Raw genomic sequence first — 24750 nt, 5'->3', positions numbered from 1 at the left:
GGCATGCCATTCCTGAGACTCTGGTGACAGCGGCTCTTGCCTTACAGATAGCCCAAGCTAAAAGGAGCGCGGCGCAGTGGAGGAGTGCGGGCGAGAGAGTGTTTGGGGAGGAATGGGAGCTATGAACAAGGGAGAAGATAGTACCAAAGGCAGAAAGTGCTCACGTGTCGATGAGTTCATGTTTAGGCTCACGTCTGTAGTGGTGAGGAAAGGCCCGCCGGAGAATGATGGCAGCCATGGGGTAATATGGGATGTCGTGGTCAAAAAGGAGATTGCAACATGTTTATTTAGAGGTAATGTAAATTCAGTGTCCATTTGGGGTGCATGATATGACACAAAAACGGCAATATTGTGGTAAAACTATTGCAATAATATTATGGTTCTCCGTCCGACAGATTTATAAAATACACTCTAAAAAATATGTACATTTTCCTTATTAAATTCAAATTTTAGGTTTAGTCTCTGGTTTTGGTCTTAACTTTTTGAATGAATCAAATAAATGTAATAGAACATTATTTTGTCGTTTTGTTGACTTATAACTGGATTGAGTCAAAAGTATAGTAAAAAATATCCATATGCAATGCTAAACATCAAATATTACATTTTGTTCTCATATTGTTCAGCTCTGATGCCCGACTGCTCCTCCTGAAAATGGAACAGGTGAGATCTTTTATGGTCATCACAGTGTGTTTTTCTTTGGTTTGATTCAGAGCTTGAAGATGTCGTTTCTCATGAGACATTTATCCAACCAAAACCCAAACATTCGTTTTGGTTTTGTCCCTCAAGCCGATATGGATGTGACAAAGGCATTAAGCTGGATTCTCTTTCACAACTTCTGCCTTTTCTGGGAACCGGAAAAAGAATATGCTGCTTGGATTGGGCTGAGTGATGTATTTTGACATAAATTCTCATACAGTAAGATAATTAACACTGTCTCATTTTCAAACTGCAACAAGAAAGAGGCCACATTGTCCGAGAACCAAATCTGAGACATTTTTACATCAGGCAAAAACATTCCCCCACAATTTATTCTAGTAGTTAAATATTGTTTACGTTTCAATATAATTCTATTTGATCATATTTGTATGTGGTGTGTGTATGGAGATGGTGTGCAAACTATATTAACTTTTATCACTGGACATTTTTGTTTTCAGCGACGTAGCTTAATATGTTCTTGTGTGTCGAGGATCACAGTGAGAGTATCAGACTCAGTTTGTTTATCAAAGTGAATAAATTATTAGTTATTTTAAGTAAATGATACAAGCCATGGCAAATGTAGCAATTGAACTATTTGTATGAAATTGAAATGACACATTTTACACAACACAATTCATCAAATATCCTGTACTTCTCTATTAAAAAGGTATGAAAGGCATGAATCAAATGTCAAGAGTGGACATGCTCTGGATGTGTTAAAAGATTTGAGTTAGAGCTTTTCCTTCCTTTGATAATCTTGAATAAAGGCCAGTCCTTTTGGGGTGTGTGGATACACTTATCTGTCTGCCCTTGAGCGCGTCAGACAAGCCTCGTCTGCCAACTCCACTCGTACTTTTTTTCTGTCTCTGTGAAGAAACAACATTGTGTAAGTTTAACTGCACTTTCACTTTTTGGGTGTTGCTAATAGTTTACACTTTGTGCTCCACCTGTTTTTTCCTGTAGTGTTTTTTGGCTTTGAATCATCAGGAAAAGTTGCATCATTAAAATCTTTCCATGTGACAGTGAGTTTGTCATTTGTGACCATAGCGGCCTAAAGCTGCAGCTGCTGAAACGGGCTTCAGACCCAAAGGGAAAGAAGATGCTATTGTGATTATATCAACAACAAATACTTATAATTAATCATTTGCTTCTATGATGGATGTTGGTTTATGTAATATTATTTTACACAGGCACAAAGGAAGACACTCATTTACAATAAAGTTAATGCAACATGCAATTTACTTCTACCAATAAGAACAGAACCCTTAACAGAAACACTGTAATGTTTCCTATAAAGGTTTAACCAGCTCCATCAATGCATGTGTGTGGAAATCGTGGCACTAAGAAGATTATAGTTTATCCACTTTGGATTTCAGATTATCCTAATGTATGGCCAATATATGACAGGCTCTCATAATAAGACATAATGCAGCAAGACAAATATGTTCAATTGAGCTTGTAACGGCTCACAAGTTCATTGTGAGGTTGGTGAATCATCAATGTTGACACATCAAAGTTATATTATGTAAGAGTGGAGAATATAAGCAAAGGTTCAGGAGAGTGGGACAGCTCTAGGTTCAAGGACCAGGGTGGCCAGATTTTCAGAAAGCAACAATCGACCAAACTTTGAAAAGAATCCCAAAACAAGCGACCCCACACAAAGGAGAGAAATAAACTACTGGATAACGGTGATATGAGTGCTAATGAGATGCCGCTATAATTAAAAGCATATTTTACACCAATAAAAGCTTCAAATCATTCATTAATTGTTAACGGTTTGTCTGTATTTCAGTCAGTAATGCATCTATTATTGTCAAACAGACCAGAAAAAAGGCTAAAAATGACTTCTCTTATGACTTCAAAGTGCTGCTCAGGAGCCAAAAAAACCCACTGCCTGCGATTGTCAAAATATGTAAACGACTTTCCAAAAAGTACACTGTGGCACAAGGATGTCACAATATCAATGATAGCGTTATTGTGATAAGAAACATCAGTTAATCGTGATTTGTGAAATCCTTAACGCACTTTTTTCACTTTGTCCAATACATTACCAGACCTGAAATATATGACAATCTTTGGAAAATCATTATTCCTGAAAGATAAAAAAGGAAAAATAATACTTTTCCTTAGTTGATCTATAGAATAATTGGGGAATTACTTAATCTGGCTTCTACAATGAATACAATTATTATCTTATAACATCTCTGCGACTATCGATTGACTGATTAATGGTCATCCCTACTGTGGCACACCATATGTGATGCAGTAGTGTTCAAGAAAGCTAAAACATCTGGATATTGTGTCAATGTGCAAATAAATAGCAAACATTTGAGCCATAACCCTTGATGGCTGTAGGTTTTCCTCCCACATAGACAAAAGAAAAGGAAAGCGTTGAGTCCCTTTTGCTGTTGTCCATATACATGTCTGGTGAAGTGTATTCAAGGGACATTTATCAGTCAGTTTTGAAATAATAACGTTAATCAGAGCGTCTGCGCCCTTGTTTTGATACACAACAAATCTCCAGCCTAAACAGCCAAACGTCTTCTATTGATGTGTTTTAGAAATGCTCAGATGTTGCATAATGTTGTTTCTATCAAAACTCTTATCACATCATGAGACACACAAACCTTGGCACAAACTATAGTTATAGGATTTCCTTCTTTGCTAATTGCTTCACATTGAGGGCCGCACAATGAATCTAATCAACATTGTAATTTGAATTGTAGTGATAATCAAAAAGGGAAGAGAGGGACTCCTGTATAATTCAAGCAGATGCTCCTGGACATGTTTAAAGTTTTTCAACTGAATCCTGATCTGAAACAGAAATAACGACTTTGATCAGTACATTTGGCAACAAAATCAAATGTGTTAGTGTTGCCAAAGTGTGTAGCCTGTGAGCAACAATTGAGAACACATTACGATGACAATGACAAAGCCAGAAAAGTATTTTGTGGTGATTCTTTGGACAATCCCGCTCTCCGTGGACAGTGGCATGAGTCAGGGAGGACAAAAGCTGCATCAACTTTGACCCGGTAATATTCTAACCATGCCTCGCTGACAGTATGAGGCAGTAGGTCAGTCTTACGTGTGAGTGGACGAAGGTCAAATATGAAGGCGTGGCAGTGAGAGTGGGAGAAAGGGGGCGCTGTTTACATTGTGGGGGCGTCCGCTCTGAGGAGGCAGAGGGATGTGTATACAGTGCTGCTGATACTGTGTACATTTTGTGGATTGAGCACAAAGTCAGGCCACGTTACAGCTACAGCAACCCTCCTCACGCACGCATGTGAAAAGCCAAGTCCAAATATTCAATGGAGGTGATCATGTGTTTAGGATGTTCTCTCCCAAAATGATGGAATTTCTTTTTTTATTTTACTTATTTTTTACTGTCAGGAGCAAAATGACAATATACTATAGATGTGTTACTATCTAATTTGGCAATAACCATTTTTTATGCCAATATGGACATGCCATAGCTCATTTTAAAGTCCAGAATCACAGCAGATTTGAGATGGGCCGGTAATTGTTGTAATTATACTGTGGCATAGTTATCAGGAGAGGCTTGGTGTGGGTAAAACACGGAGGCAGCTCTACGTGTCTAGGTGGCTTTAGGGTTGTTGTATGTGTTTTGGATTTTATGTTTTTTTTAATGCCCTGAACCTTGTCGTTAAAGAATACTGCCATTGCACTTAGATGTGGAAATAAAAATAGTTCTAACAGCAGATAATTTTCAATATTTCAGAAAAGCAGCTCTGGCTTGTTCTAAATCAAACGTGATGGCACACATTCAACTTTTCTTTCATCTCATAATGAACCTGGAGCTCTGATTAGGCTGTGGCACTCCCTTCTGTGCCCTGACCGAGCCATCACTCCTCCATGGCCAGTGAACTGTATTCTGGGGCAGTTACTCTTTCATTTGGACTTTTCTGAAATCAGAGGAATACATTATGGTATAGTAGCTCTTATAGTGAGTGCATGTGCATGTTTTTCCTTCTCTAATTTGTGATAAATCTTCTCTTATAATATAAATGCATAACAAATGTGTCCAGAACATTAAAACACACACTGTCATTAGAACATGACACATTATAAAAGTGTATAATTTCCACGAGCAATGCACTTTTGTACCCAGCACAGGTATTATAACATTACTTTAAGTCTTAGTAGTTCTCATCTGCAGTTAAAGAACAGAATGCCCTGTTGGACTATGGGATCATAAGCATCAAGTTTCCTTATGACTGAAGTCTTTTGACATAGTGCCAGAGCGTCTAATCCTCTTCTCAATGATTTTATTGTTGCTGAAAGAATAGATCAGTAGAAAATGTTTATCTCAATAACATAATTTCATGGCTTTTGGTGTCGACTTCCTCAGTTGTGCTCCTGAATGATGTCGTTGGTGAGGAGGGATAGATTTACCAGATTTGAACACTAAACCTTTGTAAATTACCAAACAAGGCCAGGCCTGTCCGATAAAGCAGCAACAAAACATCAATCCAATTTTTTCTATGCCCAATCTGAAATAGTTTCCCAGGGCCAAACTCACCAGAGGATTGTACACTTTTATCATCAGATAAAGCAGTGTTGGTTTGTTTTAAATGCAGATGAAAGTGAATGGAACGGGATCTAGTCTAAGGAAATATTGATTTTAGGGCAAATGAAAGTGGAAGCTGACAGTTTCCTTGTTGTGATTGAAATTATATTGTAAATGTTATTACGCTCATAAAAGTGCTAAAACATGACAAAAACTGCTAAGGCTATGTGTTTTTTGCAAGGTGATTACTTAGCAAGACTCTGGTGTTGCAGCATCCAAAGTTTGCGTCAGCCTCGAGGGCAAACGTCATCGTGACGCAAGGAAAAGGAAAAATGCAGCATCTTCAGAATAAAAAGTACAACTCATCACTAGACTGTCGTTATTATGTGTGTCAACGGCTGAATGCACCTAAGAATATACTTCTCTTCTCTGAAAAATCATCATGCTGCATAACTTAAAACACATTGAGAATAATGTCAATTGACAACAGGGAGCTTATGACCAACATCTATTATGAAAAAAAGTATGGCATGAATTATTGGGAAAATTTGAAATGATTTTACTGGTTATTTTGTCAAGCGGCTTTCAAAACGCAAAGTGGAACTTGGCCAATCCCATTTTTTCCAAACTTAATTGTGGCTCTTTTGATCTGAAATATTGTATTAATACTTTTGACAGTTCAACGCCAGCATGTTTCCAAAGCTACGGGTGCATATCTGTTTTGTCCAATGGTTTGGTTGATTGCCTTTGCCTTGAGGAGCACTTTTGACTGCTGGCATAACCAGGCACCTCCCTCTCTGCTGCTGATTCACACGAGTTAACAGTTTAAACAAATACATTTCATACCTGGCAATGGTCCAGCTTTGGTCTTTTATGAACTCACTCACCCTGAAGTAATGATAGGCAAATTATTGAATAATTTATAGACTAGAACAGTAATTCTGCAGTCATTTATCTGATATTAAACCTCAACATTTTTTAACAGATTCCTGTTGGACTGACCTAATATTGTCATGACGTTATTAGAATACTCCAAAATATAATAGAGATATTAATGTTTGTCAGTGTCACCCTCCCCTACCTTGAAGATGTTGATCCACTTTGGTGTTGGCATCTTAATAATATAATATATCATATATTATAAGGTTGAGGAGCCTCAGGATGTTCCTCTCCTCAGACTTGGCTCTTCTAGTGAAATCTATTGGAATTTGAAAATGTATGTGCCAAGGTGGATACCACCATTTTTTTTACATTAAAGGGGCACCAACTTTTCTGGTGGAGGGTCTGCCACCTGCTTGACTCCATGGAGATGTTATATCCCATAGTACAGCATTCATGTATCCATCTTAACGTATCATGTATCCATGGTTATGCCAGTTAAGAAGCTTTTCCTGCTCAAAAATACCCAGAGAAACATGCAATCTTTCAGTGAGGGCCTCACCTCTGATCTGTCACATGCTTGTCTCCATGGATACAGATACGTTAAGGCCAAACTGTGGAATGTTTCAGGCAAATAATATCTCCATGGAGACGAGCTGGTGGCGAACCTCCAGTTACACACTGTACCTTTATAATACTAGCTTTAGAACCATGTGTGACCAAGGTGGAACTGGTTCAAATGACACCAACTTAAAGCAAAGTCAGTAAATAAATGAAAAGCCCATGAAGCACATGTAAAGTCTGTGTACACAAAGAGCCGATTCTTAAAAGTGACTTGCCGGTTTAGGAGTAAATACAGATTATAAAGTCTGATGGCTGAAGGGACAAAGGACTTTTGAACCTTTCAGTCCTAAAGTGGAGTGAGAGGAGCCGCCTGCCACTGTTTCCCTGTGTTCCGGGAGACTGTGGGACTGGGAGGAGTTGTCCATTATGGTGTCCAGTCTGTTTGGGACGCACACCTATTCCACCACCACCTCCACCTCCTCCACCTTCCCCACCTCCACCACTATACCGAGCCAGTCCAGTGTCCTCCCAATCACAGAGCTGGCCTTCTTTACCAGCTTCTGCAGCCTGTTGAGTTTTCAAGCAGGAGGTCTAACCTTGGAGAGGAGACTTATTGATATTGTGAAGGAATTGATAGGATGAGGATGCAGTGGAGGGGATTGAGCCTGGTCTACTTTTTAGAAGAAGCAGTAGTAGATGTAATTATACAAGAATATTCAGACTCACAGAACAAGGGAAAAAGACAAAAACAAATGCTTTCTGGTGATACAAAAGAGTCTGGATCTTTCAAGGCCCAATAGAATTAATTCAATCCTTAACCATCTTAAGTATTGAAAATCACAAATGAATACTAAAACTTGTGTTAAAAGTAGATACTCATTTGATCAAGTATCAATAGTTAGAACAAAACTATACAAATAAAAAAGACTTTTCCTGAACAGTTTTGTAATGATCTTAAAGGCGCAATGGACGATTTTTCGGCGATTTGAGAACGCGGGCGGAAGTGCGCATGCGCACTCCCCCGTGCGGACTGATACAACACACACGTGCGTTTGTTTATTAGCGCAACGGATCGCATCGCTCGTCTCCCGTAGATTTCTGTCCACTTCTGCGTCAGCTCGAACTGTCTTTCTCCGTCTTCATTTTGCCCCGTACACTGAGGGAACTATATTATGATAGATCCATGCGCTTAGGCACGTGGAAACGTGGGGACGAGCCTGACACGGCTGCAGGTGAGCGATAGGTGCGTTTTATGATTGATACGTGGCAGGACAAATGATTTATCCACGCCACGAGGAAATATGAAGAAAAAATTTGCTGAAAAAAATCGTCCATACCACCTTTAAGAAGTAGTAAAATGCTATATATTTCATAAAGAAATAAATTACTATTATTACCATCATTAAAACCTTATAAAATAATGATATTATTGTGTTATTGAAATCAGTCTTGAGAATCTGGTAGTGCCGTAGTATTTTTTGAAATTGTAGTATTGTAGTGTCTAGTAGTAGTATTATTTTGTGCTCACTAATAATAAACTCGGTGGCTTATACTGACAAACCACAAACTTTGAAGTGTTAAGATTCAGCCTTTGTCGACTTGGCATTTTGGGTTGGTAGCTGTGACAATGTGGCATTAATACAAAAGACTGAAACTAAAATCCCCCTGAGCTGATGAGGAAAGCCTATACCAGCCACATTGAAACCTGCCCAGTGAATGGTAATGCTGAGGTAATGAGAGTAAGCCACGCAGGGCAGGGAGGTGAACGAGTGCATTCAAATAGGCAAAACCACAATCACCATGTGCAGAAGAGGAGAAATGTTTCAACCAAGCTCAGTGTTCAGAGTTATCACTTCAACACAATGTCTAGATCGCCATGAATCCATTTGTGTCCTGTTTAGGGTTCCCAAAATGTGTTTAAGGCAAGGTTTTAGACAGTAGACTGACATTTTCAATACAACACAATAGTTCTTTCTTTACGTTACCGTGTGGTTCTAAAAGGTCACATTTTGTCTTGTTCATGTGGTTATTTTTTTGTATCGATACTTGATCAAATGAGTACGTCGTTTCAATATTGATTCTAGTATCAATTGGTATCTGATTTTTGAAACCCAAAATGACATTCAGTATATTTTATAAATGTGATTATAATATGGAGGTGGTAAGAGATGTTCTCTATGACTAGAACATGATGACATTTTATACCTCAGATCATGGTTTTAAATACATGGGGATGTAGCTCAGTGGTAGAGTGCATGCTTTGCATGTATGAGGCCCTGGGTTCAATCCCAGGTAGCTCCATGGGATTCCTTTTTACCGAAATGTCCTCATTGTGTGGACTAATAAAGGCTATCTTAGCTGTTTTCTTTTCATACTAGTTTTATAATCAGTTCCAGGTATTAAAGGCGAAATGCAAAATCAACTTAGCTCCCAACCTTTGTTATAATAGTGTTTCATCATTATAAGCTGTATTTTGATTTTATTTATTATTATTTATTTTTATTTTGTTGGGTTAATCCTGTATTGACCTGCAAACGAGGCCCACATCCCCTGTACTTATGTGAGTGATAAATGCAGGGTTAATTATGTAATTAATGTGTAAATGTAATTTTTTCCCTCCTACATAATCTCTTGATTCTCTTGTGTCAGTCTTTTCACTCTGCGTGTCTGATTTCCTCCTTTTACTGACTGGAAGTTGCCTAATAACTCATGGTGGGTGGATATTTGTCAGTGTCACAATCGGAAACTGGTCTAACTATAGATCGGTTTAGTTCTCTGAGCAGCACTGCATGTGTGTAGTACTTTTACTTTGAATAATTGTATTTTTATTAGTTACATCACGCCATATATTTTATCTTTTCTTTAACTGAGTAAAATCTCTCTAATTGTCTAATTGTCATGTTGATGGTTAAATGATCTGAACCTGTTTCTTGCCTCGATCGACAGTTTTATATTTTGTCAGTCAGATATTTCAAACACAAATACATACATACATACATGATACATTTTTTCTTGAGTAATTATTAATGATTATTTCAAAGTCCCTTGTGACTACGTGTGAGAGTACACATAGTATCACTCTACAAAAGGCCACACCTGCTGTATAAGGGAGGGGTTTCCCATCGTTTAGCGCACTGCTCACTGGCACGTGGTCGCGTACCTGCCTGGACGCACGTCGTCTGGATCAAGGCTAAAACCAGTTTCATCCTGCTTTCTTCTTGCCAAATGGCTAGTTTATGTAACAACCAAAGAGTAATCCCATAAATACAGCAACACTTAGATACAGGGTACAAGGATAACGCACAGAAGAATTAAAGCAGCCAGATAAGACATTTGAATGGAGCGTTGATTTTGAGTCAGCAAATGGGTCAAAGAACAAGGCCAGTGTGTCTATAGAGGATTTTCTGTTGTAATGTTGAAACTTAATGTTTAAGATTCCACATACTGAATATAGCATTAATTTAAATGTACTCTTGACACTATAGAGAGTGATAAATGTAATTACAGAGCGGCAATGTAATTACTTTTTAACGTTTTTTTTTTCCGTTCTTGTATCTATCTCTATGGATGTTTAAACTGCTGCCAAAGAAACATGGCAGATTATGTCAATAACTGTTGCTTCTTGTCGTTTGACCCAACTTCCGGGCATATATTCAAGTTTTTCTTTGAATACACATCATTCTGCTTTGTATAGTCACAATCTACCTACAATCTAACCCTAACCCTAACTACATATGGTTAACTTTTTATCAAAGTTCTAATAATTTATAACCAGCATAAACAAGACCAGAATTAAAGGGCTAATGTAAGTATTAATATGTTTGTTGGGATATCATTCTTACAACAGTCTAGTTGCATTTGTGAAGACAAATTCAACAGGAAGTAGATCAGAGTTCTAAAACAGACTCCCTCTGTCTATTTGATCAATAAGTGACATTGAATCAAAAATGCAAAAAAGAATTACACACAGAGTTGACAGTTTAAAGAATGATTTATCCAAATAAATGTGTAATCTATATGGATTTTAACTGTTGTTTACAATTTGGTTGCCAGGTAACTGTTGTGGAATTATCTGTCACATCTGCTGCTCATGTCCAACCAGGAAGTGACATTATTAACTTCACCAAAATGGTCCAACTGGGGGAAAAAGGCCACATTTGTAAAATCTTAGATATCGTGTTCACTACATTTGAGTGAAATCCAGCCTGGCTGGCCAGTCATATGCACTTTAACGGAGTATAAAGAACTACATTGTTTGACTAGATTGAATTGGTATTTGTAATTATGATCTTTATTTAAAAAAACAAAAATAAAACGGTTTACCTGCATGGGCCTTGGTGTAATCTGGTCTGGTGCCTCCTCGTGATCATCTAAACGGTAGTCCACAGGTGATAGGGCTCTCAGACACTAGACCCAAATGGAGGATAATATACACACAATTTAATCCGTCTGCGTACATCCATCACTGATGATGATGGGGAGTGGCTTTGGTGTGTCGGTGCTGTTTACATTACGTTTGAAATCATTGCAAGTTACATAAAACCTTCCACTGATTTCCTTTTATATAAATGATAAATGCTTTGCTGGCAATTTTTGGAACTATACAAAAGGCAAATTGAAGGTCCAAAAATCTATACAAGCTTTTAATAATAAACATAATCAAGAATCTTTTCTTAAATGCATAATATGTCTTGAATCTACAAAAAAAGTCAGTCAAGTAAATCAACTCAAGTTTAGCTGGCATAATTGTGCACAGGCAGCGAGGTTACAAGGTCCTGCTAAATCACAGATTATAAGGTTTATGACATTCTTTGGGGTGTTTTACTCAGTGAAAGGGGCCCCACAATTTGCAGGGATTACATAGTACGCTTTATATTTAGGTATGCACATAAAGAACATGAGCGGGTGCGAGCCGCGCTGGCACTTCTCTATTAGCGCCATGCAAGAAGCTAATCCATCTGGAAGCAGGGAAGTAATGGGGCTAAAAGGGGCAGTGTTTCAAAACAAACACAACCAAAGAGCTAACAACCTTCAATTAATGGTCATTCAGGGGCCCAGAGAGCAGCTAATGCTAAAGTGTCACTGAACAAGTCAGTAATCTACCACTTGTACCTAATGCCGTACTTTGCCCTTGGACACAGGTGCTCGGGATAATCTGGTACAAGGTATAACAGGAAAACTAACAGGGGAGTGGATTAAAGATATAGCTCATGTGGTTTTATCCATCCAAGGGGAAAAAGTTGTACAGCTCTGATAAATGCAAGTCGTAGTCTGGAAAATTATAGTTCTTGGCGATGTTTTCGTTAAAGATAGATTCTTTTGAAAGATTTGCAAAGTCTCCATTGATTGTCCAGTTAAATGAAAATAACAAATTCTCCTGACTCTCCTGTTTGTTTGTTTGTTTGTTTGTTTGTTCACCTGTTTTGTATGCGTTTTGTCTGCCTGTCTTGTCTGTGACTGACACAGAAGAAGTGTCTTGCTGTACCGAAAACAGATTCCACCAACTTGTTGTGTGGCCATTTATAAATGATTCTGATTCTTCTGGTATAGTTTCCACCAGGCAGTAAAGCATTGATCCAGGAACATATAGTTTAAGCAAAGGCATGTCTTTTCTTTATAAGCAGCCGACTGACCAGAGAAGATGTGTCGACTTTAGTCATGTTGGGCAGCTGAATATCCTGACTTTTCAAGCAGAAAGGATATCATAATGTAACGTCTATATAGAAAAGCCAAGAACATCAAGGAAACCAGACAAGTTACAGTGTTCCACTTAAAATAACGCTATATTTGAAAATGGCTGATAGTTTGACCTCATTTGTTTTATATAGAGCATTGAGATATGTGGGTCCCTAAAGGAAAATCTGTTGAAAACACAACAGCCACAACACAGCAACCTTTTCCTTGTTTTATATAAAACAATATAATTTGAAAAATAAATATGTTTTTACAGACACTGACACGTTAATAACTGACATAATAATAAAGCAAATGAACTAAGGAAGAAGGATTCAAGGTCCAAGGCAGACAGTTTCTGAATATTACACTATAGTCAACGTTTGAAATGGTGGTGTACGGTGAGTGGCAAGCAGTAGTTTATTTATCATGGCGGCTTGCAGGATGGAAAACACTCGGAAAAGACGCCTAAGTTGAACACACGGGACATCTACAGTCGCACACGCGCACACAGACAGATTTAGACAGATATACACAGCCTACACCCACAGGTTTTTTTTTAGATACGGGGAAAAGAACTGATAGCATCAGCAAAAACAGAGCATCTTTTGAGGGAATGTTAACAAATCAATGTTTTTGTCGTTTTTAGTTTCTTACAAAAGCACGGGGGACTCCGCGCCGCGAGTAGCTGTCTGACCTTACACATAACACTGTATATATAAATAGACCAAATTAAATATGGGTAGAATGAATACTGAAAATACTCTCTAACATAAATTATCTAGAGTGTACTATGCCGTAAAGGGATAGAGTATGTACACATAGAGTAATTGTGTTTTCTGTATAGAGTTCATATAACTAGCTAAACAACAGCTCCCCTCCAAAGAAAAATAATTTAAAATACTCAACAGAAGTACATTTTAGCGAGGCACAGTTATTTCAAATGGAATCAAACTACAGTATAGGATGTTTTCAGTGGTTTTCCGTAGCAAGTACAATATGCTATTTAATGAAGTATCCCTTTAAAGGTATATGGCACTCCACAGTCCATAGTCTCTTCCCATTCCCGAAAACAATGGAATCTTCAACAGTCCCGCCATGTTCTTCCGAGAAAAGGAAGACGAAATCTGATAGAGGCAAAGTCTTATCAGCGCTAAAAAAAAAAGAAAAAAGAAAAAAAGGACTGTCTTCAGCATTCGCCATTGCCTCAGTTTCATTGTCTTGGTTGTGGCGTTTAAAAGAGACGTTTTTATCCAGTGATGATGTAGTGGCATAGTACATTGAATTGACAATAAGAGAACATCTGCGTCACACTGCAAGCCGGTTAGAACGCAAAACCATGTGATGGCTAGAGTTTCTGTCAAATGATAGGTTTAATTGTAGCAGCATAAAACATCAGTATCATGGTTTATTTACACACAGATACACAAAGACTTGAGCGTAGTCTTTCCTGGTACGGCGGTTCTCTCTCAGTCTTGCCAATGGGAATGCTATCCGGACAAAAGAAGAGCTTAGGGATAAAAGTGCTGAAATATCTCTACAGTATTCCTTCATCTTGGATATTTGGTGCCTCCGACGCTCTCATCTCGGCTTGTCACATCTGAGAAGAACAGAAAGTACAATCAAAACAGGTCATTTGCAGTGCATTCTTCTATACTAAGCTTTATCTGTATCTGCTACTTGTACACACATAACCCTGGCAAGCTGAAATTGGGCATTAAGTGACTAAAACCCCCTGAAAAATGAGGTTACTTAACTTCTTAGAAACCAAAGGTTTGTGACGAAAATAAAAATTCAAACCTCGTCATTGGATAGCAGCGATGTAATCAATAAGCATATTCTGTTCTTTGAGCCCTTTGGAAGATTGCCAAGACAAATTATCAGCTGTCACTGTCTACGGTGATATACGTAATCATTTAACATACTTAAACACAATGTTCCAACTCTTCTCCAGCAAACACTGTAAACATCATGCAAGTAACGAAACCACCAAATCTAACTGTAAGTGAGATATCTAACTATGGATTTTGAAAGGAAAATGGAAGCCAGAACAATTCTGGAATATTTCAAATGTAATTCAAAATATAAACTGGTTTATTTTAAAACTAAATTTGAGTTTCTTTGGTTCAGAATCCTCTCACATTGGACCAGGTTTTCCTTGTCACGCTGGTTGTGTGGGGGAAAGGATCACAGGCCGAGCCAGCGAAATGGCACGTAATTCAAACAATGTATTATAATATGTAGATTACGTTCTGGCCACTTTCTTTAATTTTAAACTCTATCAATCAATTTTAGTGAGCTGCTATGCACGTCCCCACCGTGCCCTCAGTTGAACTGGCTGATACTTGGCATATATCTTAACAAGATCACACAAGCCCATCATCATTTCCTAATAGCTTTTGTAACATCTTTCGTGATGAAATGCAATGTCTATCCACAGATGAAAAGACCTGTCTGCGATACAGATTTAGCTGATTTTCGACCATTAATGTTTGCGACTCACTTGCAGGTCCGCTCGTTGAGCTCTAACTGCCGCTCTTTGCAGTAGGAGTCTGAGTGTTTGCAGGAGCAGCGGCACGTGGCTGGGTCCTGCACAAATAACCTCTTCCTTCGGTCCGAACAGCTCTCGCAGCAAGGCTGACAGACACTGGACGGACAAAAATCAGATCAAATCATTTAGAACAATATTATATTAAGTCAAGTCTTCCCACAGTTGTGGCAGACACATGTTGCACACAGGTTTCCACAGAGCTTGGATTGAGGCAAAAACACAGAATCACCAACCGCTGGACCCCATTGGTTCGACTGAATCACCTTAGTATGAGGCGTGGTTAGGCACAGGACATGCAGTGAGTAAAGCTAGTTCATGCAAACACACACTCTTCCAAAGAAGACTCACAAGTCTATTGGTGCCACATTAACAAACACTTCCATTTATTGAAAAGTGCACATTTGAACTACACATTGGCGGCAGTTCACAAATGGAAGGCTCAGTTTCTGTAATACTGCAATGATTACATTCAGTGTTCACAGTCAGATCTCAGTGAGATAATATGGTAGTGTGCAAAAGTTTAAGTCAGGTAGGAAATTTGATTTGACCAAATGTAGAGCGTATTTTGGGTTGTATGGCTAATAATAGAGGTCATAGAAAGCTCAGAGACATCATTTATCCCAGAACAAGACGGTTACTTAGCAATGGAGTGGATCTTTGCTCTTCCGGATAACTGAGCAGTTGTTATCCCTTATTTTGGTGATTTTGAGATTTCAGGTGATTTTATTTTTACAAACACTTTTGCACAGTACCGTATCTTCACATTTTTAGAGTAAAATAAGGGTACTTTTTCAGACAAACGCTAGGACACAAAGACACTAATACACATAGGAAAACATTTACAAAATCCTTCTAAGAGGACCAAAGACAGTATAAAAGGGAACACAGATAGGCATCGAACATTATCTCGACGTTACATGAAAGTACCAGCATTAAAAAAAACTTGTTTGGAAAGATGAAAAGAGGAGAAAGGAGACAGGTACGCGACACACGCAAGCCACAGACTCAACAGTGAAGCCGGGAGTGAGATTGTGATCCTGGTGGTGATCCCTGCGCAGATAGACCACTACAGTATGGGCTGGAGTGCAGGGCCATGCTGGTGGGCCTTCACAACCAGGGTCAAGTTACAGCCAATCGACATCTCTGAAACGATAGGCGCAACTTGAACCGTCACTTTTCACCAATAAGGAGTGATCTATTTAGAAACATGGCAGCTTGTGCTGGGAGGAAGACTTTGATGAATAGGCTACAAGTGACTGGAGCTGTTGAAATGTAAAATGACAACAAGCTCGAGGTGGGCAATATATCAAAAATATCAATATCGGTAATTTGGAAATGTTTTGAACTGATATTAAATAAGAATATCATTGTTCGCAAACTATGATACATCTGAAAGCTCTTTAGCTCTAGGTGTTTACCGTATTTAGAGAGTATTATATCAACGTTTTTTGCCCTCCTTTTAGTAATTGCTTGGTTAAAAGTATTATGACCTGGATTAGAATTAGTGCTGTAATAGACCTGGTTTAGATCTGGTGGTATTTGGGAGGCACAAATCTGTTCTTAAATCGTTCTTGGTGTGAAAAGTTGGTCTATAATGAACAAAATATTTCAGAATCTGCAAATACCTGCAATTGTTCAAACAAGAGTCGGCATAAAGTGATATTTCTACACTCACTGAACCAAGGCTTTTACTTAAACATCTTGCACGTTTCCTGTGGCTTCTAACAATGGAAACGTCCAGATAAAATTGATATCGAGACAATAATATCACCCACCCCTACTCGGAGGACGTGTTTTGCTAATTCTAACATTAGCAAAACAGGTTAGAGCACACACATAAGACATTATGAAGCTAGCGTGGGACAGAAGCGACATGCTAATTGACAATGGGCAAAAAATGGTGAGGTGTTGTTAAAAAGGGCACAGTAGCTCCTCCCAAATGAGCTTAATTATGAGAAGCGCAACACTCAGGTGCAGATAGGTGGAGAAGGCGGAGCTGACATACGCGTCGTGATTTGTTTTGTCTCTGTTTTTCTTTCGCTTTCTCTTTAGGCCTTTGCCCTTGCCTTGCTGGGGTTTTCTGGAAAAGACACAAGAAGAGCACAACAACGCAGAGAGATGCCTGAGAGACGGAAAAGACAATGTTTGATGTTTGCGAGACCTACATGGGTGATTAGTTACACCAATTGGTTGAACAGTATTAGTAAATCACAATTGATCATTTATTTTTCGGGCGATTGCGTCGTAAAACAGCTGGAGGATTTTCAAACAGCTGAAACCGATAGCAATGAGACAATCAATGCCATGTGCCTCTAGAAGAAGACAAAAAAACACTTTGGGAACTGGTTTAACTTACAAATATTTTTTCAGCGCTACAATGACTGTGCGCTGTGTGAAGAGTTTGCGGTTTGGCGTCTCAGAGGGACTGAGTACAATAAACTGAACCAAAACACAATTTCCCAATCTATCTAGGTCAGGCAACAATTTGTGGCGTGTTGAAACACAGAGAAGTGAATTCAGCCTGGACATTCACAGGTGAAGTCTGGGTCGCAAACGAAAAGGTTTGCTCAAAATTCACAAATCGAGTCATTAATCAATACTAACAGCAGGATTTAGACTAGTTACGCATTTGAACAGACGTGGAAAAACAACGAAAATGAGACAGATTTAGACGTTTGCAGAATGGCCTTATACGATGACGAAACTACATGATTCTGTGTTGCAAATGTTGTTCTGGATGACACAAACTGCGCCGATGATGAAGGACTGGAACGACATCATCACCGACATACCACGTTTGAATAAAAATCACATTTGAACTTGAAAATAGATTAATTTGACAGACATTGGACTAAATGGGACTATTATTTTGGACTCTGTGTGCCTTAACACTCTTTTTTTTGGATGCTACACTTTCCTAATTTTATATTTTTGTCTTTTTTTCCCCTTATCTTTTTTTAATCTATGTTTTTAATTAATTTTAATTCATTTTGAAAACATTGAAATCGGTATCAAGCCTTTTCTTTAGTATCAAAAACAAGTTTGATATCTATTGACACCACACTATTCACTATGCTGAGGTTTCAGTTGGGATTGCGATGCCGTAGAAACAAGTCACACGTGCTCTTTATTGTCGGCATCAGATAAGCGCTGATATATATGAAGGCTATATGTTTAGGAATTTCCTTTTGTTGGAGCAGTTTCACAACCTCAGCAGGATGAGTGTTGGTTTGACCTCTCGCTACTGTGGGGTCAGCGGCCCCCGAACATGAAAGCACGGCAGCGTCGCAAACAGCAGTTGAATGACCCTGAGACTGTCATTAGTGGAGAAACGCAGCAATCTTGAGCTTGTAAACACTTAAGGCGGGTTAAAGAGTGTGCTCCAGAGAGGGCTCTTATCTATATGACAGATGATCTGTAATGGGACTGAGCAATATTAAGGAGACAGCAGTTTTAGTTGCATGAAATGGGGAGTCAGTCAAACATCACAGTTTAGTAGCTCTCCAAAGCCAAAGCACTTTCTGTATTGAGTGAGTAGAAACAGTAAGTGCACAAAGAAGAAAAGCAGAGTCACTCATTCACCTGAATGTGTTTCCCAGCTTTATCCTCGGCTATTAAAAGTGCACTAGGGCTGAGTATTGCCTAGTACCTCACGATACGATACGTATCCCGATACAGGGTCCACGATACGATACGTATCCCGATACAGGGTCCACGATACGATACATATCCCGATACAGGGTCCACGATACAATACGTATCCCCATACAGAGAACTTGATATGATACATGTCCTGATTCTGTTAAAACCGGTGTTAAACGTTTATTAAAATGAAGTTCGTCATGATATCACGATCACGATACATCAAGCACAGCCCTAAAGTGCACTATGTAACTTTTCTGGTGCTTGACTTCATGATGATGCTATTGCGTTGCCTGGATTGTTCCATAGTATGGCATTAAACATTTTTTTGTATGTATTTCAATACAGTATTTAGATTACTCAAAAATACATACAAAAATGTATTTTTACTGTGACGTCTCACCGCGGATCTGACTTGTGACTTGGCCAGGTGGCTTGTCTCCATGGAGACCGCTAAATTTACAGCCATGTAAGATTACATATAGATGGGGTGGGCGATATTTTTGTGAACTATATTCAGATGATATCATATGTCAGTCCAACAGGAATGTGTTCAAATGTATTTGTTGAGGTTTAATTAATCGGCCAAATGTGAAATGTGTATCAAATTAATCTCAAAAGTGCGTTTTTTTAAAGGTTATAACACTTACATTTTGAATCAGTTTTTTTGTAGAATTTTAACTATAAACGATAAACTCAATATTTTTGTTTTACACATTTTTAAAACAACATTCACAATATTATCTACATTTCTATATATTGCCCACCTTTACATTTTACAGGCAAAAGAAGATCATCTTTATGATGAAGCAGGTGGTGGACCCTCCACCAGAAAGGTTACATAGTGGACCTTTAAACTGTGCCGTTGTGCTCAACGAAAACACTGTTGTATTTGAGTTGTATCTATGTTTGTACGTGAGAGCGTAATTTGAAATGTGTTTTAATGTTTTAACAAATGTGATTGAAATGTGAGTGTTTTATAGTTTTTACTTGTATAACATTCGCACGATACAGCTAATACAAAGAACCTGATTTCAGTTTTTGAGGTTAAACATAATAGAAAAGGTTAGTGGTTAATGTATGAAAGTGGCAAACTAAAGTAAGTTTCGAATGCAGACAAGAGGGATCAAATCAAATCATAGCTCAATCCTACATTATGACCACGAGGAAAACGCTTACTCCAAAACCACAATATGAACTGAGCTGTACTTACTTTTCTCTCTGCTCTTTCACCTCTTTCTTTAACCTGAAAAGACCCACAGAACAACACAAAATGAATGGCAGGGTTGATGAATGTGTCAACGCAAGAGCAAATTCATTACCGGATAAAATTAGCAATCAATCTTCACAAAATGGACAGAGAGAGACACGTGGGGCCCATGGTTACAAAAACTGTGATGCGATCAGGCGATGTGACGTTTTACAGATGTTAATGTGTGATAAGTTTAATGTGTCTGGCAACTTCAGAGCTTAGATTTCAAACACAGATGGAACTTGGGAATAGAAGCAAAAGGACACTGGGCCTCTTCTATGTCATTAACAGAAGCAACTCATTGAGAATTCACTGTAAAATCTATATATGTTTCTGTTTATTTCTAGGTATTTTTTAAACATGTAATAATGGATGAAAGCAAGTTATATATTATAAATGTGCTCTACACCACATATGTATTTACAACATGTGTTTGATAGCTTATTTTGAATGCCACACATTCATTGGGTTTGTACAGGCAGAGGCAGAGTCCTCTTGATGTTGTTTGCCTTTAAAGTGTCATTTGGAACATGGGCAGAAGATTTATGCCCTCTTCTGTGTAGACTCGCTGCTGCGCCCGGTTTATGTTACAATCAGCTGACATATGACCAGCTTCTACCAGGATGGGTCCTGCTTTCAACAACACGTTTATGCTAATATTCTATGCAAACATGGATGCATTTGCCTATTATACAAGAATCACTTGACACAAACCCTTTAAAAAAAACAGTTGCTGTGACCAGTGACTAAGTCTCCACAGGAGCTGTTTCATAAATGACCTTTTCTTGCTCCTGCAGAAGCACAAAGCTGCACTTTCTCACAAGTGCAATGGCATGAGGACAAACTACAGCACCCGGCCCCTGTAGAGATATGCTTCCACCTGATCCGGGGCCAAAGATGTCAAGATAATGATCTCACAGAATGCAGATGTGTCAAAGTTTCATGTGCTCCCGTAGCTGTGTCAGAGGGGTTCTTACCTACACTCACAGGAGCTGTGCTCTGTAAAGCTCATGAAGATATCATTTTGTTGTCTCTGTGGTTTTATTCTCTTTATCTGAAAAAAGTCAACAAATAAGAAACATATTAGTGACTGGAAACATTATACATAGGCTCTTTGCACAGCATCTTTAAGCTTTCATTCACATAACCCCATTCTGCAAGTGCAGGACTGAGGTTTGACAAGTACAACATAACGAGTGCTCCATTACTAAGGGCACTCTTGATAAATGTGTTGAAATCATAAACATGTCATTCAAAACATTACTTGACTCCAAGACACAAACTTTTTAGGACAGACTTACAGCCTCTTTGCCAATATTTGCAAACTATGTCAATGGCTGGGTTTCAGATGATATCACAACATTCTGGGACAATAAAGGATTATCTTATCTTATCTTATATATGGTAAGGTATTTTTATTGATTTACATGGGAGAGAGAACATGCAAATTGCGCAGAGAAAGGAAGCACTCTGCCTGGGAGTCGCCTTCTTGCTGTGAGGCATAGACTTTGGTGTAGTTCATTCAGGCTCCTCACACATCTATCAAGCACCTGCTGAACTTCAGTCTTTATTTCTCATGCACTTTGGGCTAATGATATTTTAAAATGAACCTTTGTCCGTAATAAAAGCTGAATGAGAATAAGTCCGGCCCAAAGATGATCAGGTTGTTCTTTGCTCACCTCCATAGTTACATTGTAACTGGACGTGGGCATACACTGCAGCATCTCATCAGTGCAGCATCCGGCACAGCGTGTCAGCACCACACAGGACGGTATGAAGATGTGCTCCACCTCTTCAGGATACTCCTGTATGATCTCCACCAGAAGCTCCCGAGGCTTACACAGACTCTTGTTGTACACCTCCATCAGAGGAATCACTGCGAGAGAAGAACACATCTGCTGTTGTTAAATGACAGAGAGGTACAAGGACAGGTACAGAGTGTTTCATTCCAGTCACCCAAGTGTACCTAAGTAATCATTTGTGTACAAGCGCATTAGGATCCAACATAAATATCTGTTTTGTATATTTGCTATACAAAAAGATGACATTGAGATAAAGTACCAAAAGAAACAGCAATCTCTTTTCACACTGTTCATAACAAACATCCTTGACCATAACTTAGAGTAACGAGGTTTGAGGATTGGGAAACTCTGGAAGGCCAAAAGTGGATGACACCCGAGTCCATCATTCAGAATGTGAGCCTAAAACAACTTCTTTTCAACGGCACAAAGCCAAGCCAAACAAGCCAGGCCAGAACAATATCACAGATTCAGCTCCTGATTGTCCAAATTAGATTAAGCAACTAACCACTCTATTGTGTAGAAAGCAGGTCAAAAGGATGAAATTCTTCTTTGTGCGGCAAAGTTATTCACTTTAAGATGTAAATAAGAACATAATGGCCTAGATTGAGTTAAACATTTCAGTGAGTTCAGTGTGTGCTTTAGTTAGACAGTTGTCCACTAGGAGGCGACCACTTCCCTTTTGGAACAGAGCAGGCTTTGGCTCGATGCCATTAAGGAGCCCGGTGCAGTGTATTCCCACGGTGCCCTGAGAAACCTACCGTCATGCGGACCTCTCTCTCCTTCCCTCGGAATGTGCGCGCTCTACAAGAAAAAGCAAGTCCAAAAGCAAAGTGTTAGTTTGACACGTCTAAAAGATCTAATGTAGCACAGTGAAAGCTTTATTACTATTAACATGACATCTGCTGATCCATGCAAAAATGAACGAGCAGCATTGGGAGTTTAAGAAGACTATAAAACACCACCGATCAGTCCAAATCTGACCAGACCTGACAGAGAAATGTGTTGTAATCTTTCAACAGTTTGAGCCATGTAGACATTTGAAGGCGTGCACAATCTGTGGAACTGATCAAACTGCCTAAGCCTGTGTCTTCCCACCGCGGGTAATCTGGGGGAACCTTAAAATGCCAGGAATTTCAGCTGTTTGAGGGGAAAAGCTGTCACTGCACACTGCGTGAGGTCCCGGCCAAGTTTCCAGACAGTGCGCGCGCGGTGCGTTCAGCTCAGCTCTGCGCCTGTCGCTCCTGGCAACACCTGGCCAGTATTGCGTTATCGACCTGCTGACTTGTGTGTGTGTGGGGGGTGAGATATTTAAGAAACACGGGAACAGACAGACCGGGGCAAAGCTTTGACACATAGAGACAGACACACTTGAATAAAGGCTGTAATAAAAGAAATGAGCGCGCGTGATGAAATAGGCTCATTCAGCACCGCCCCCTGGATATTACGCATGGATTGGTTAACTAGACTATCACGAGACTTACAAGTAAAGTTAAATCGGTCGACTAAGTTTGATGTGGCGTAAGGTTACCACCACCGCCGCCGCCGCCACAGGCAACTTGTACACCCAAGACTTTCCACACGCTGCGTAAAGAGTGCACTTGTGACGCGCACTTGCATGTTCACCTTTGCTCACGGCCTCCCCTGGGCACACGGCTCCTGATTAATGATTATAGAGTTAACGATTTCTGTGCCCGCTGTGCAATTGCCAGTGGCCAGCAAAGTGTCAAACGTGTGTGTGAAACGTCCTATTTCAGAATGGACCCGCTGCGCCTTTAAAGCGTAATCATATCTGCTCTAACAGGCCTGCAATCACCCACAGCCCAAAGCTCACAGGGTGATTTGCGCAAAAAAAAAAAAAATCCCCCCAATGCGAGCCCCACTCCCCGCCACCGAGATGTAAAAGGTCAGTGGCTCCTGTGCGTAAAGGGAAGTCCAAAATCTAGTCTAAATATTTGATCTTAGTTCAAACTCGATCCGTGACCTAGCCGAGATAAAGGCAAGGACGAGCCACAGAAATGATCGTGACTCAAATGTAGCAAATAGAGGTCACTGGAGGTTTACCCCCTTTTTGTGTGTGTGGCTCTGGTGGTCACTTACCTTGATAACTGACAGCGTCAATAATAATAGTGTGAAACTGTCAATAAAGTTCATGGTGTTGGGAATATAATCCACGAGCAAGCAACGTTATAAAATCCAAAAGAGCCAAATGAGGCGCTATGTTGTGTTTTTTGTGTTGAAGTTTACAGCATCAGGTCGAGCACACCGGCTTAAACTTCTCTACAAATGAAAGGTAAACTCCATATGATGTCCAGACTGGGCACGTATGATCCTTTCACGCATTTCTCAGCTGTTGCCAGTGATATTCATCCAGAAACACGAAAATCCATAAAGCACGCATCGCAGCCCGGAGCGCCCCTCAAAACCATGAAAGCACATTACACCAATATAATCCCATGTTCTGTTGGGACAGCCGTCTCCAGGTGTCTCTGTCCGGTGGATGCGACTTTGCCTTTTTGCCTTTTGCCTCGTGCCACCTGAGCAAAAATTAAAAAAAAAACGTGATGCCAAAGATGTCGCCAAAGGGGGAAACAAAAAACTTTGGAGCCCGTCTCCGTGGATTATTCCCTTGGCCCGGTCAGTGCGCGCGGAGCAGGTCAGCGCTCAGTCAGTGTTGCGTGCTCATAATGCGCCCACCTCTGGCTGCGCGCTCTGCCCGCGGTGCGTGATTGGATCATGGGAGCGAGAGGTGTGTCCAACTGCACGCTACTCTAAGTTTACTCTAAGTTTCACCTATTTAAGTTCTCTCATGTGATCGGCCAGAAGATGCCGGTGGATCTCGTCCCGTGACTGAGGACGAGTTGTGGAGAAAGCGTGTTTCAAAACGACAGGAGCGTCACAAATGTCTAAAGGTTTTTTCCCCCTTGTCCAAATCAAAGCGCTTATTATTATCATTATTATGCCTCGTGTCGTATGATTATGCACTGAATGTTGCTGATCTTATTATTATTTCCGAGTCTAATAAGGTTCTGCTACTTCCACCCCCTGCAAAGAGTGCGTGTGTGTCCGGACACGTAGACGAAACCACGTGTGCGCGCGTGCATCGCCATCTCGGATCCGCCAGTCGTCTCCCCGGTAATGCGCGCGTCATTACGCACGAGATCGT

At 39.7% G+C, this 24750-nt stretch overlaps 1 protein-coding gene across 3 annotated transcripts; it reads right to left on the bottom strand.

Moving 5' to 3' along the window:
* Positions 1-12558: 12558 nt before the first annotated feature.
* vegfab (vascular endothelial growth factor Ab) lies at positions 12559-24063 on the bottom strand. Of its 3 annotated transcripts, XM_072441295.1 has the most exons (8): positions 23685-24063; positions 22346-22388; positions 21465-21661; positions 20763-20839; positions 19747-19779; positions 16897-16971; positions 14844-14987; positions 12559-13940 (listed from the first exon to the last, which is right to left on the bottom strand). In XM_072441295.1, exons 1-8 carry the CDS (start codon positions 23736-23738, stop codon positions 13922-13924), a joined length of 642 nt encoding a protein of 213 aa, XP_072297396.1. In that variant the 5' UTR covers positions 23739-24063; the 3' UTR covers positions 12559-13921. The 3 variants fall into 3 exon arrangements, with proteins under 3 accessions (XP_072297396.1, XP_072297412.1, XP_072297403.1); XM_072441311.1 differs by lacking the exon at positions 16897-16971 and having other exon boundaries at positions 23685-24060; XM_072441302.1 differs by lacking the exon at positions 23685-24063 and having other exon boundaries at positions 21465-21680; positions 22346-22366.
* Positions 24064-24750: the final 687 nt, after the last annotated feature.

The sequence above is a fragment of the Eucyclogobius newberryi genome, unplaced genomic scaffold (genome assembly GCF_026437365.1).
Source record: "Eucyclogobius newberryi isolate DKJ021-1_F unplaced genomic scaffold, fEucNew1.0.hap1 SCAF_1, whole genome shotgun sequence".
In the NCBI taxonomy this organism is placed as follows: Eukaryota; Metazoa; Chordata; class Actinopteri; order Gobiiformes; family Gobiidae; genus Eucyclogobius; species Eucyclogobius newberryi.
This window is presented reverse-complemented; position numbering and strand designations above follow the sequence as displayed.